Source organism: Phyllobates terribilis, unplaced genomic scaffold, assembly GCF_046119375.1.
Source record: "Phyllobates terribilis strain yellow unplaced genomic scaffold, ASM4611937v1 Scaffold_3__8_contigs__length_932513732, whole genome shotgun sequence".
Taxonomy (NCBI): Eukaryota; Metazoa; Chordata; class Amphibia; order Anura; family Dendrobatidae; genus Phyllobates; species Phyllobates terribilis.
In genome coordinates, this window is record NW_027362763.1 from 360,754,339 (window position 1) to 360,770,025 (window position 15,687).

Here is a 15,687-nt window from a genome sequence, read left to right on the forward strand (position 1 = left end):
CCCTTTTTAATAATCAGTAAAGGCTAAGTAGACAACTGTGAGTTGATATTAATAGCATGGGAAGCTCGATGTGTATTGCCCCCTTCCTATACTATTAAGACCAGCTCTCAGCCGTCTGCTTTCCCACAGCTGGTTAATAAAAATAAGGGGGACCCCATGCCATTTTTTTCTTTTTATTTATTAGCTAAATACAAGTACAGAAAACTACACATGCAAAGCACTGATTATATATCTCACAGACATATTTCTTTCTATCATCTGTTTACCGATATCTGTATATAAGATTGTTTCATTAGTAAGAAAACTAGCTTGAAATGAAAGAGAATTACTGTATGTAATAGCTGATTTTAAAAACTCACTGCATACGAATTGCATAAGCATGTCATACGGAAAAAAAAACGCACACTTGCATAATACTCGCATGGCATACAGATGCGAGTTGAGGAAAAAAAAACGCATGACACTCACCGGACACTCTTCAACTTTTCTGGCCGAGAATCTCAGTTACTTTATATGCGCAGATGTGAGCGTACCCTTAGGGTCAGGTTAACAATGTACACCCTGTAGCTGTCCCATCTTAGCCTAGTATTACACTGCAACCTGAAGACCCAAACTCACATTTTGACATTGCATGTAATAATTATCAATAGGATTATGTTGTGAATTGCAACCATTGCAACATATCCAAACCTTTTGGATTTTTTGTCACAAACAGCATGCAACTTTGCTCCCATAGACTGCAATGTAAGTTATTTGCTATTCGCATTTGACACGTCCTCAATTTGGCTGATTTTCTGCAGTCACATCCATCGCTGTGTAGCCCTAGCCTTGAAGCTTGACAGATTCTTGCTTGTTAAATTTGCCACTGTCTTGACGGGTTTTATTATTTTATTACTTCTGCCATTCTGGTGTTGCTATTCATGCTTTTCCTTACTCTGAAAGATAAGTCTCAAGTGAATCTTTTCTGTAGGTAAAAAGCTGTCCAGATATTTGGGATGTAAATTTTAGTTCTGCAAACAAAGCAACTGATAGAGAGACACAAGCTTTTTTTTAGACTTTCGTTTCGCTTTTACACATTTTTTTAGTGTTATCAATCTTTGACACATTTTTAATTTCACCTTAAACATAATTACCCAAATACCTTGTGCTTTCACGTAATTTCCAGAAGCTAAACAGGTAATATGTGGGTTACAAACCGGAGTGGTGTGACTTCTGTACATATAGTTTCCTAACCCTCTAATCAGTTACCTGCGGATTCCACCAAAGCCAGGTTCTTCAGGCGACAGTCTGTAAGTACTTCCTGAAGCTCTCGGTACTTGGTGTTTAATGATAAAAAGGGAATATTTCTCAGCATAATGTCCTCGACGCGAACATTGTACCTCCTGGAACAGAAGTATAAAAGAATATCTGGTAAACGGCCTGAGACGTCTGATAATAATCATATAACCTTACTATGTGTATAAGAAGTGATGATTTTTGGTATCTTACAGCAGACTGAGTATTTGTCAGTGTGACATTACTGAATGCTCAGGGTATATAACATGTTTTATTACTGTAATATATGGACACTACAGATGAATCTAAATCACAGATCAGTGTAAAGGAGCAGACTGGCACAGGGGCTGGTTACCATTGACATCACACAGTGACTACGTCTTGGCTTATCCATGCGGCTAAATGCTAGCATTGTTTATGTTAGGACTTAAACGGATTGTCTGGGACTTACTTATTCATGACCTATCAAATGGAAAGGTCATCAAAAAGAGATTAGTGGGGTTCTGACACCCTAACAATCAGCGGATATCTGCTTTAGCAGTGGAGGGATGTAAGCAATGTATGGAGCAGAACACTGCAGCACTGTACATTGTTTTATGTCCCATTACAGCGAATGTCCACTGTTCTGGATCTTTTTATAGTTCGGGCTGTTGGTATCTGGGCTGATTGAGTAAGATGGCAGCTATTGTTAGGTCCTGGATGCAATGGCAAAGCATCGGCATCACTTGTTTATGTTACGGTCATCCCCTCTCTCTCAGTCTACCTTCCTAAATGCTACATTTGCGCCATCAAAAGAGTTAAACAGCTAACAGCGACATCAGATGACTCAGTCCCAGCTTCTAAGGCCAAGCCATTCACAGGATAATGAAAGGCCGACTGTGGTGAATGACCTGCAATCCAGATGTATCATTTTGGTGATATGCAGGGTTAATACTTTTGGACTAACAATAAGTCACTAATATTAGATCAATGGAAGTCCGACTCTTGGCTCTCTAATTGACCAGCTGTTTTAAGCGGCCATGATACTCCTCCAGCGAGTGCTGTGCCCCTTAACTGCTCACACTCCTCCATATTGCACAGCGTCTAGCTTTTAGTAATGGCTGTACTTGGTACTGTACACTTGCTCCATTGAAGGTTTTTTTGCTGTTGTCAAAGCTAAGCTGACTGCGCACACTCCTGTCAGATCGCAGACGTTACCCAGCTTCAGGCCTAGCACGTATCATGGATGACTGGATGGGAAGCCCTGGTATTGATGATTCATCCTGACTTTACCTATGCTCTTATTTGTCAGTAAACCTTCCTAAGTAAAGTGTTTACTTGAGCTCTTCTCATCTGATAGCACAATTGCATTTATGTATTGTGACTACGCACATTCAATAACAGAGCACATCTGTCAGGAGTCTATGGGCCATCCATGTGAGCGAGAAGGAAAATATGATTCTTTCTTCAAACATGATTTTTGTTCTCTGTGAAGCATGCTGTATTTTTCAAAATGTAGATCACCTCTGTGATATCATGCTGTACATGTTTAAGTGTCTTGACGTCAGTAAGGCATATGCCAAACGTAAAGGAAAGACGAGGTGTAAACAGAGGCTTTAATGCACACAGCTTACTGAACAGCAGGGAAGTGGCATGCTAGCACTGAGAAGTATGCCGAGAGGAAACACATGGGCTAGAAACCAAATGTGCTTAACAGCGCCTCCCAGTGGTCATGCTATGAAAAATGCAAGGCTGTAAACAACAGCTTGGAATAGCCTTTACATTCCCTGATCACCAAGTATTGCAACCCTATTATTTATTACAGTGATTAGAACCTCAGAATATGTTGGTGCTATATAACCCTGAACATCCATGTCCAGGCAGTCTGAGATTTTCAATTTCCTAATGAGCAGAATTGTGGGCCAACATGAATAAGTACACACAAAACGGATCAGTCATCATATTATGCTCTCCTAGCTCTTGGTCTATATAGCACCCCATCAATCACTGTGAGTAGGGCAGGAAGAGGCCAGGAAAGTCCTGCCCTCATAATTACACGCAAACTATGCGTCCAATGTATTCATTATTCTGGTCTCTTATGAGAATATACTTGTCTGATGACAGATCGGTTTTAACAATAAAAGTAACAATCTTTATACAACTATGTAGACTAATTGCTTAAATTTTCGACTTTTCGAGAAATATAAAATAAGACTTACTGAGTCGGTCTCTGTACATCCTGTTTTGATCATACGGACATGTGACCGCTGCAGTCAATCCCTGCCACAGTGGTGACGCATAGGTCAAGCCTGCGACCAGTAGTCTGTAGCAGCAGTCACATGCCAGTCCTGCAGCAATAGGAAACAAAAACACTAGTGGGGGACCCCATGCACCATTCCTGAGCAAATGCAAGGATGCTAACCTCAGAAGTGGAGAATTATTACCAGCTTGATACAAACAAGACCATATACAATTATACAACAAACCCAGTACTTACTCTTGATGCCCAAAGCCCAGCTCTGGAAGATAAGGCAGTTTTTTAATGCGAATAATGCTGTCATATAGGGATGGCTGCAGACTCTGAGCCACTGCGTTTGCTAGAATGACAGCAATCATCACTGGCAATATATGAGAAATCTGTCCGGTCAGCTCAAAAACAATAACTGCAGTAGACACCGTATGTGTGACAGCACCTGAAAGCGCTGCGGCACCTAATGGAGAGAAGGATGCACAATTCTAAGGATTAAACCTGGAGAATATTAATAATTGCAGTGAAGAGCAAACAACTTCTTACCTACAACAGCATAGCCACCAGGTACAATCCGATATGTGCTGCCATCACTGTGAATGCCATCTGGGAACCAAGCTGCCATACTCTCACCAACTAGCCTGCCAAAGGCAGCACCTAATATAAAATTGATATTGGTATTTTTAAGAGCATATGCAGCTTAAATCATATTCCAGTAAAAACAATCACAATTTATCTTAACCCCTTAAGGACTGAGCCACTTTGTAGGTTAATGACCAAGGCCTTATTTTTTAAATCTGACCACTGTCACTTTATGAGGTAATTACTCTGGAACGCTTCAACGGATCCCCCTGATTCTGAGACTGTTTTTTCATGACATATTGTATTTCATGATTGTGGTAAAATTTATTTGATATGACTTGCGTTTATTTGTGAAAAAAATGGAAATTTGGTGAAAATTTTGAAAATGTAGCAATTTTCAAACTTAGAATTGTTATGCCCTTAAATCAGAGAGTTAAGTCACATAAAATAGTTAAATAATATTTCCCACATGTCTACTTTATATCAGCACAATTTGGAAATATTTTTTTTTCCTTAGGAAGTTATAAGGGTTAAAAGTTGACCAGCGATTTCTAATTTTTCCAACAAAATTTACAAAACTAATTTTTTTAGGGACCACATCACATTTGAAGTGACTTTGAGGGGCCTTTATGACAGAAAATACCCAAAAGTGACACCATTCTAAAAACTGCACCCCTCAAGGTGCTCCAAACCACATTCAAAGAACTTTATTAACCCTTCAGGTGCTTCACAGGAACTGAAGCAATGAGGAAGAAAAAAAATTAACATTTAACTTTTTTTCACAAAAAAATTTAATTTAGACCCAAATTTATTTATTTTGACAAGGGTAACATATAAAAATAGACCCCAAAATGTGTTGTGCAATTTCTCCTGAGCATGCCGATATCCAATATGTGGCGGAAAATCACTGTTTGGGCACATGGCAGGGCTCGGAAGGGACGGAGCGCCATTTGACTTTTTGAATTCAAACTTTGCTGGAATAATTAGCGGACACCGTGTCGCATTTGGAGAGCCACTGATGTGCCTAAACAGTGGAAACCCCCCACAAGTGACCCCATTTTGGAAACTAGACCCCTCAATAAACTTAAATAGATGTGTGGTGAGCACTTTGAAGCCCCAGGTGCTTCACAGAAGTTTATAACGCAGAGCCGTGAAAATAAAAAAAAAATTAATTTTTTCCACAAAAATGAAATTTTAGCCCCATTTTTTTATTTTCACAAGGGTAACAGGAGAAAATGGACCCCAAAAGTTGTTGTACAATTTCTCCTGAGTTCACTGATACCCCATATGTGGGTGAAAACCACTGTTTGGGCGCACGGCAGGGTTCGGAAGGGAAGCAGCACCATTTGACTTTTTGAACGCAAAATTGGCTGCAATTTAGAGCGAACGCCATGTCGCATTTAGAGAGCCCCTGATGTGCCTAAAGAGTTGGAATGCCCCAAAAGCGACCCCATTTGGAAACTAGACCCCTCAATGAACTTATCTACATGTGTGGTGAGCACTTTGAGCCTCCAGGTGCTTCACAGAAGTTTATAACGTAGAGCTGTGAAAATAAAAAAATCACATTTTTTCCACAAAAATGAACTTTTTGCCCCATTTTTTTTATTTTCACAAGGATAACAGGAGAAAATTGACTGAAAAAGTTGTTGTGCAATTTCTCATGAGTACGCTGATACCCCATATGTGGGGGAAAAACACTATTTGGGCGCACGGAAGGGCTCGGAATGGAGCGCCCTTTGACTTTTTGAACGCAAAATTGGCTGGAATTGAGAACGGACGCCATGTCGCATTTGAAGAGCCTCTGATGTGCCTAAACCGTGGAAACCCCCACAAGCGACCCCATTTTGGAGACTAGACCCCTCAAGGAACTTATCAAGATGTGTGGTGAGCACTTTGAACCCCCAGGTGCTTCACAGAAGTTTATAATGTAGAGCCATGAAAATAAAAAAATCTATTTTTTTCCACAAAAATTTTCTTTTAGCCCCAAATTTATTATTTTCACTAGGCTAACAGGAGAAAATTGACCTCTCATTGTGTTGTGCAATTTCTTCTGAGTAAGCCAATACCCTACATGTAATTGGGAACTACTTTTGAGGCATAGTGCAAAGGTCAGAAGAGAAGGAGCACTATATTATAGTGAAGATTTTACTGTTATGGTTTGAGGGTGCCATGACCTACTAGGAGATCCCCTGAGGTGCCAAAACAGCAGAATTCCCCATAAGTGACCCCATTTTACAAACTACACCTCTCAATGAACTCATCTAGAGGTGCAGTGATCATATTGACACCACAGGTGTGTCACAGAATTTTAGTGCAATGGGCAGTGAAGAAAAAATAATTGCATTTTTACCGCAAAAATTTTGTTTTAGACCCAGATTTTATATTTTCAAATGGGGATAATGGCTAAAACTGGCACCAAAATTTTCTGCTGAATGTGGCAATACCTCATATGTGGCTGTACAGTACTGCTTGGCCACACGACGACACTCGGGAGGGGTGGAGTGCTATTTGCCTCCTGGAGTGCAGCTTTTCCTAGAATAGTTTGTGGACTCCATATACAGAGACCCTAAATTCTAGAAGAGCAGAATCCCCCCTCAAGTGACCCCATTTTGGAAATTATACCCCTACCAAACATGTGGATGCTAAATGTGGTTTAGACACACATTGGAGCTCAAAAGGGTGTGTGTGTGTGGGGGGGGGGGGGGCATTCGAATTTCGGAGCGCAGAATTTGCTGAATTTCTTTTGGGGGCGAGGTGCCATTTCACTTCTCCAGAGCCTTTGTGCTACCAGTAATGTGGAAGCCCCCTATATTTCCATTGACAGATGATGGACCTGAGTGTTTTATTTTATTGTGCATTGAGTTGAAGCTTTTATTGGGAACATTTTAAATAACATTTGGGATCACATTTATTTGGCGCTCTACGCTGAGTAATATGCCTCATTATAGGGAATCTTCCTCGGGACAATCATGTAAGGGCTTGTTTTTTGGGGGACGAGTTGACGTTTTTATTGGTACCATTTTCGGGCACATGACATTTTTTGATCACTTTCTATTCCAATTTTTGGGGAGGGAGAATGAACAAAAACCGGCAATTTAGGAATTGTTTTTTTTTATGCCGTTTTGTATGTGGTAAAATTGATAAGACAGTTTTATTCTTCGGGTCAGTGCGATTACAGCGATACTACATTTATAGCGTTTTTTTATGTTTTGCCGCTTTTACACAATAAAAACTTATATAGAAAAAAGTTTTTTTTTTGCATCTCTGTATTCTGCAAGCTACAACTTTTTAATTTTTCCACTGATGGAGCTGTATGGCGGCTTGATTTATGCGGGACAAGATGACATTTTCAGAGGTACCAATTTTAATTACATTCGTTTTTATGATCGCGTTTTATTCCACTTTTTTCCAGCAGTATGATTATAAAGCATTGTTTGCCTCGTTTTTTTGGGGTTTTTTTTTCGGCGTTCACTGAAGGGGTTAACTAGCGTGACACTTTTATATGTCGGGTCGTTCCGGACGCGGCGATACCAAATATGTGTACTTTTTTATTTATTTATTTTTTACATAAAAATGTGTATTTATTCGTGTAATATTTTTATTACTATGTAATTTATTTTACATATTTTTATAACCATTTTTTTAACTTTTTTACTTAGTCTTTTTACGGGATTTTCACTTTTTTCCCTTTGATCACAGGTATAATGTATTGCAATGCACTAGATTGCAGTGCATTATACCTATAATGAAAATTCCTGAGACCAAGCTGTGAGCATGGTCTCAGCAGCTTTCCGTAGCTTGGTGACCCGGGGGTCACCATGGCAATGATCGGGCCCCGCGATTATATCGCGGGGGCGCCGATCTGAAGTCAGAGGGAGCTCCCGTCCCTCTGCCTGCCTCCTGAACGGTGCGATCGCGCTCGACACGGCTCCTGGATGTTTAGTGCCGAAGCTCAGCCACCAGCAGCGCTGACCTCTGGCACTGATCGGGCAGGAGAGGCTGATATTACAGCCTCTCCTGCGCAATCATGCTGAGAACGGTCAGTCAGATTGACTGACCGATCGCAGCGATCTGGGTGCAGGGACCGCAGGCATGGGTCCCTGCACCTCTTCCCCTGCCTCTCAGCTGTCACAGACAGCTGTTGACACTTAACTGTCACTGCGTGTTTACACGCAGTGACAGTTTAAAGCCATGACGGACACTGCATAGCAATGAGCAGGAACTTACACCAGCTCATGCCGTGCAGTGTCCGTCATTGAACGTTATGGGATTAAAGTGGTTTTCTTTACTTCATAAATGGAAACAAGCAATTTGTCAATTTACCTCTTACTAAAAATCCTCTCTGTTTTTAATCCTATAGTTTACTGCCTGTTGACTAAGTTACCGGCCACCACTGCAGTCAAAGGTAGCCGGTCTCCTCTGATAAAATAAAGTGCTTACAAACTCTTTGCTATAGAGCTTGTAAGTGCTGCTGTCCAGAAATCTTCAATGCTGCCTCTGCATATAGCAACGGAAAGCTCACTGGCCCAAACTGTCACTTTTCAGGAGTGCACCATTCCTTAGTAAGCAGGAAGATGGGAGGTTTGCGTGTCATGGATCTGGCTTCGAACCGTTGAGCATGTGCTTTGTGGTCGGCTTCTCTATCCGATGAGCTACAGCAGTTTAACTTTTTCTCTGGGTGTTTATTGTCTGGTTCTTATGCTGGCGTGTCCTTTAATAAAATAAAACTTAAAGGACACGTCTGGGTCCACCGGACTGCAGAGGAGCTGCAGCAGCTGAGTCCCAGAGGAATGTTCAGCTAAGCACAGAGAAAGAAATGAACTAGTGTGTTAAGTGCACACACTAGTAGTAACTAAACAAGGTACAATGCTGGGAGTTAACAACACTCCAGAAACGAAACTAATAAACTTCTGCACTGCAAGACACCGTTGTGCAGAGCAGGAAGGATTTGGCAGCATGAAACGCCTGAGCACTAGATGGCGGCATATAGAGCTGCAGATAGCTGCTGGCCAGAAAAGGCCTGGGACCTAAGTTCCTAAAGAGGAGGAGAATCTCTGCAGCACCCAACACATGGGTGTAAAAGCGGCAGTGTGACCACACATACAGTGGCAGATCCTGGAATACTGGATCGGTAGTAAGGACGCCTCCGTGGCGTTGACACCAACCGGTGAACCGACACGGTAGAGCGTGCTGCTAACAGCATTCCCCTAGCCCTAATTGATGGCTAGGATGACTAGGGAGCCTTCAGCAGGTACCCTTGACAACGACTCTCACACACTGCATTTACTGCCAGAGACCTCATCCCAGGTTAGAAAGAGATAGACTAGGCACCGGGGCGGAGCCTAAGGAGCCCTTAAATACACTAGAGACAGCCCCAGCCCCCCAGGACAACCAACCACGCTGTACCAGACAGCAGGGGGTGTGGCTTAGCGGCACATGACCACAAGGGACGTGGCTTAGCGGCACATGACCACAAGGGGCATGGCTTAGCGGCACATGAGCAGAAACGCAGAAACCACACTTAGAATCCCTAGAATGGAACCTAAATGCTGACAATTACTGACCAGCAGGAAAGGGCCTGGCCGGACGCCGCGAGAAAGCCCTTCTCCTGCGTACCGGCCTAACACTGGTATCCTTGCTTTAGTTTAGCTTTTTAAGTTGCCAAGCGTTTTCGTTTATTCAATTGTCTGCCCAATCACCTTTTGGGTGTGGCTATATATACTTTCCCCCTGCTGGCGTTTTCTGCTGGTGATATTCTCAATTGGATGTCCAACCATACTGCCGTTGTTTATGTCAGTCAGTGAAAGACCAGCTAGGGTTCATCTCTCTGCTGATTATGCTTTTTACACTGTACCTATCTTTTTCTTGTTTAGGAAGTAGGGGGCATACTCTCTAGCGGTACATATTTTATCTTTTCATTTTGTATTTTGTGGTTTGTTTTAACTCACTTTGGGGTCTCTTTATATCTCAGCACGCCTTCCCTTCTGTAGGTAAATTGCACTCTGTTCTGCCTTCTGGTTCCCTAGGAGGAACGTAAAGCGATCAATGGTCTTTCAGGAAGTATAGGTCTGAGCTGCCATTGTTTAGTCTGTTAGGACTATTCCAGCCCACGTAGGAACTGCGTGGTCAGAATCTCTGGTCTGTATAGGAACCGGCTGGGTCAATTGCAGTTTTTTTAGTGTTTTACCTATTTTCCCATGTGGGCTGTTACACAATCATAACACAATCTTGAAGTGTCCACATGACCTACACAATTTCAAGAGATCGCCAGGTGGATGAGATACTCAGAGTGAAGTATGATTTTTTTCTTATTTTATTTGGCACACTGGGGGCCTTCAAAAAAGCTGTAAAATAGTGGACAACACCTTAAGGCAGGAAAAGTCACAGTGAAAAATGACAACATGGACTAAAGATGCTGAACAACATCCTTGAAGTGTGTTGATTTCATCTGCTCTTCAAAGGTAGTTTGATGACCCTTAATGAAGCTAGTAGCTGCAGATACCAAGTAGTAACAATTAGGCCAGAATTCATACCAATTTGAAAGGACAGCACTCCTGGAGGGATGCAACATGAATGGCATCCATGCAACATCTGTTTTAAATGTAGACTCTATCATGAGAATTAGCAAGTTTAGCCTCTCTCTTCTTTCCTTTATCAACCCTCACTTTGTTCAATATCTATGATTCCTTGTTCACCTTAGTCTTTGTTTTCTTGTGCGCTATCGGTTGGAAAAAACATGTGAAAAAGCACATAGCTAATGAATCTCGTGCTTTCCGTTAAAAAAAAATCCTAGCACAGTACATGAATAACGTTTGTGTGAATGGAACCTAAGGGGACATTTCAGCTTGGCACTCAATTTACACTGACGATTTTATAAAATCTAATTTTGTAAAATCTCATCTACATTGTTGAAATATGAACGGAAAATTATGATGAAAATATCTGACCCATGTGGACATACCCTTACTGGGTCTCAATTGTAACCGCTGCTCCCAAGTTACTTGGCTCAAGCAGACTAACAGATGTGAGAGTATGTGATATTTTGACATTCCTTATTGATTTCCTCACCATTGAAAAATCAAGTTCCCAGAAATTTCAATGCAGAGTACAGACTAGAGATATTGACAGATTCCTTTTCGAGTAGTATATCTGCCAAGAAACAATTTTGTATGTGTAGGGGGATCACTGAGAAACAGACTTTGACATACACATATAATGCACATCATGTTTCAGTCTGTACATATATCTACTACATGAAGCATCTTTATTCTCTTTAGTTCAACAGCCACTATGTAAGGCATGAAGGAACCGCACAGATATTTACTGTTTATTTTAACTCACCATTCTAAGACTTATTTGAAAGATATTTGAGCAGTATGTGAAAGTTTCCCTGGCAAAGGGAATGCTGGGTTAAAGTGTTTTCTTAAATCAGGCACTGTTGTGACAGATGTTATTGTAGAAAACAATGGGTATTGCCGAGGTGCCAACTTGGATGTAGTGGTCAATTGTGTAGGATGTCGTAGCATAGAAGACAGCTGTTTATGTCTGAATTTCTTATTCAAAGGGAAGGCAAAGGGTCAGAAAACAGAGTTTTTCAATGTTTAAAATTGAATAAATAATACATTTTAGCTAATATACGAAAATAAAAAGTGTAAAATGTTTAGGGCACTAGCGCTTCTCAAGTGTAGAAAATACAATAACTTATTAGGGTCTAAAAAAGGACACGCTTCAAGGTACAACAGTGTATTCCTTGAAATGCAGAATTTTCAGAGCCTAATAAATTATTCTATGTTCCACAGTGCCTCAGTCTTTTACATTTTTAAATTCTGCATTTTACCCTTGGCAAACAGTCAGTTTGGGAAGCGGATGTCAGTGAAGCCACTGGAGGCACCTGCAGCTAGTGTACAAGTGTCAGACTTACATGCTGTGAAAGTTGTGTTGACTTAACGCGAGAGTCATCACTATTGCCAAACTTAACATCTTCCTATACAAAGGGTATTTAAACTGTGTCCTGCTCTGTTTCAGTTTTTTAAAATAGTTTTGATTACTTTGAATAACATGGGAATGTGGATGGAGACCCCTGCTGTGTTAGGTAATCACATCATACAGCATTGGCCAGTTCTAAATACTCTAATACTAGATCATAAGTATTTTGTCACGAGTTTACCACGACAGAGAGGGACCAGAAGACAGGTTTGTCTGATTTCACGTACTTCTGCACTGATTGAAAGCACTTCACCATCATATTAAATGGTACAGGTTTCTGCCAGCAGCGCAGGGGTTAATCTGTTCAGTTGAAAGCTTCTGGAGCTTTCCTGCTTTGATGATCTCAAATGTTCAGTGTTGGCCACTCCCCTCAGGTATATATTCTCATCTCTGGCAATCAGGGATTGCCAGTGTTAGTTTCATACTGCCTGGTTCTGGAGTTGGAGGTGTTGGTTGTTTGAGGTGTATTGAAATGTTGTTCTGAAGACTGTTGCTTGGTGATTTGTCTGTGTGCATATCCTCATCCTCTCCTATTTGGTTTTTCCTTCTTTACCTTCCCGGTGTTCCACTCTGTTTGTGAGTGCATATTTGTAGGATTTATATTTTCATTTATCCCTGTATGTGTTACCTTGTTTGTCTGGTTTGTGTATTCTTATACACTACAACTCTCCACTTCCCAGGGTGGGGGAGGGGACAGATAAGGGCTGATTTTGGAGCTCAGCAATGCACTTGGCCCCTGCGTCTTCCCCATCAGAAGTAATCTAGGGAACAGGGATAGTTAGGGCGCCCCTAGCTTTAGGGATAGGGAAGGAGCCCATAGCCCACGGATAACCTACAACAGAGTTGTGACATTAACATTGGCCCATACCATTTTTTGATCAATCATGGATCCAATGACTGCTCTGGATAGACAACTGCAGCAACCCAGCCTGGAGGTGGCAGATCTTCGCAATGTTATTTTGCAGCACCCAAACAAGTCTGGTTTAGAGACTGGGACTCCTAGGCAACCCCTGATGGAGCACAAGATCGCTTTGTATGACAGGTTCTCTGGTGGGCAAGACAAGTTTGTTGTTTTCAGGCCGTAAGCCTTACTTTAAATTACGTCTTCACGCCTCATGAACCGAGGAGCAACGGGTGGGGATTGTAATTTCGCTCCTTCAGGGTGACCCCCAAGCCTGGGCATTTTCTTTCCCGGCAGACTCTCGCTTGGTTTAATTGAGGATTTTTTTCAGGCGCTGGGTGACATATACGACAATCCCGACTACATTTCCCTGGCTGAGTCTGCGCTTCAGCAGGGAGCGGAGGCCAGCGGAGGAGTATTGCTCAGAGTTTCTGTGGACCACCTCCAATACTAAGTGGAATGACCCTGCGCTCCGTTGCCAGTTCAGTCAAGGGCTATCGGTAAGGGTAAAGGATACCTTTGCTCTGTAAGAGACTCCTGTTTCCCTTGAGGTGGCCATGTCTCTGGCTATCCGTGTGGACCTCCATCATCGCCAGAGATATAAAGAGACACTCCAATTTGCGGGGGGTCCGAGGTGAAGGGAACCTAGGTCTGAGTCAACTGAGGAACCCATGCAGTTGGGTGGGGCGACTTGTTCTATTGATCCACCTGTAGTTCATCGTAAAGGGGGAGTGTGTTTCTTCTGTAGTGGAAAGAGTCATTATGTGGGTGCTTGTCCTTCCATATCACACCGTAAACAGCTGCCAGAAAACTAAGGAGCCAGGTTGCGGGGAGATTGGCAAACCGGGTGTACATATTTGCTCTGTGGGTAGGTCACAATTTTTTTTACCGGCAGAGATCCATCTTGGCAAAAATAAGGTGGTTATTTCAGCCTTTCTGGACAGAGAGGCGGAATTTAATTTGATAGACGCTAGGTTCGTCCAGGTCCAAGGCCACAAACTACATAAACTGTTTAGACCAACATTCATAATCACCACTGACTCTGCACCCTTGAGCCAGAGGTATTTTACTCAGGTCGTTCGTGTGTTACATCTACAGGCAGGGGCCATGCACTCCGAATTTATAGACTTATGTGCTAGAGGGTCTGTCCTCTCCTGTGGTTCTTGGACTTCCTTGGCTTACACTGCACAACCCTGTGGAAGACTGGCAGACTTGGGAGGTGGTAAAGTGGAGCGAGTATTGTCAAGGACACTGCTTGGGCACCCGGCTAGTCAGGGTGAGTACCCAATCTCTGCCTGAATACCTGTCTAACTTCGAGGATGTGTTTTCAGAAAGGGGGTGTCAAGAACTTCCTCCCCATCGTACGACTGTGACGTTAATCTTATTCCTGGGGCCAAGCTGCCAAAGAACAGGTTATATAATATCTCTGGTCCAGAGAGGCAGGCCATGAAGGACTATATTGCTGAAAGTCTGACAAAGGGCCTCATCAAACCTTTTTCATCTCCCGTTGCAGCGGGGTTTTTCTTTGTCAAGAAAAAAGACAAAATTGGAATTTCAGATTGCCAAGATCGTTGATTCTCACTTCGTTCACTGGTCTCTTCAGTATCTGGTACACTGGAAGGGTTACGGTCCTGACGAGAGAATGTGGGTACAGTCTTTTCACGAGGCACACCTTAATAGAACCGGCCCCGAGGTTCTGGAGGTCCCTCTTAGAAAGGGTGATACTGTCATGGGTTTACCGTGACAGAGTGTTGGCCACTCTCCTACGAACATTCCACATCAATACAGAAAAATGAATGCACCAAAACTGTCAAACATATCCATTGCATCGTGTCAGTATAAACGGACATCAAATATCCTTTGCGAACACTCTACATTAAAGTGAGCCTGTCGTGCACCATCATTGCCAATTAGCTACTGCAGAGAAAATGCAGCATGTCAGTGTGAACTGACAACAACCCGATGCACACTTAGCATTAATACAAATCTGCTGTGCACAAAATATAAATATATATAAATATATTTATAGGGCATTACCAAGATTTCAACTTATCACCCATTCATAAGATAAGTTGGATTGTGTGGACCCCACAATCACAAGAAATGGGATCCCAAGTCCTGTGCATACTCCATTTACAGTCTATGGACCTATCGGAGGTAACAAAACCCAGCAGACAGCTATCTCCATTAATCCCATAGACAGATATTGGGTAAATACTTGCCACCTGTTTTTATAAACTGTTGCAGCCCCAGGGATTGCAAATTATTTCTTATCCATAAAATAGATGGCAAGTGTGTGATCTTCATACAACCCCTTTAATACATAAGGGAGTTTAAAAACAGACACAGAAACCATTTGGTCTATACCGGGGGAGGTCTTTCGGAGGTCTTTCATGGTATATCTATTTTGACAAGTACAGTTGAAATGTGCCGATAGAGTATGTGAAAATCTACCTTCGTGTAACAGGCAGTTGTCAGACCGAGTTGCTTGTGTCTTTCGATTTAATTTGCGGATAACAATAAAGTCAGTGTACTCAACAAAGAAGTTACTGATCTTTATAAATATCCAATTGTAACCGGTTATGCAACGCACCATATTCCTGCAAAATAAACATTATGGAACTCACCAATTACAAATACTGGCATGAATGCTCCACAAGGAACTGGAAGTGTGGTGGCCAGAGCCGACATCCAAAACTAAGAAAAAAAAGATGGT

At 42.0% G+C, this 15,687-nt stretch overlaps 1 protein-coding gene across 2 annotated transcripts in view; it reads right to left on the minus strand.

Annotated features, from left to right (window-relative positions):
• Positions 1-15,687, minus strand: part of CLCN2 (chloride voltage-gated channel 2) — a 258,540-nt gene that overhangs the window by 126,262 nt on the left and 116,591 nt on the right. For both annotated transcript variants that reach the window (XM_073675347.1, XM_073675346.1), the window contains exons 13-16: positions 15,599-15,668; positions 4,049-4,159; positions 3,752-3,965; positions 1,249-1,382 (exon numbers count right to left, since the gene is read on the minus strand). In XM_073675347.1, the coding sequence (XP_073531448.1) occupies positions 1,249-1,382; positions 3,752-3,965; positions 4,049-4,159; positions 15,599-15,668 (529 nt within the window). The remainder of the gene's footprint in view (positions 1-1,248; positions 1,383-3,751; positions 3,966-4,048; positions 4,160-15,598; positions 15,669-15,687) is intronic.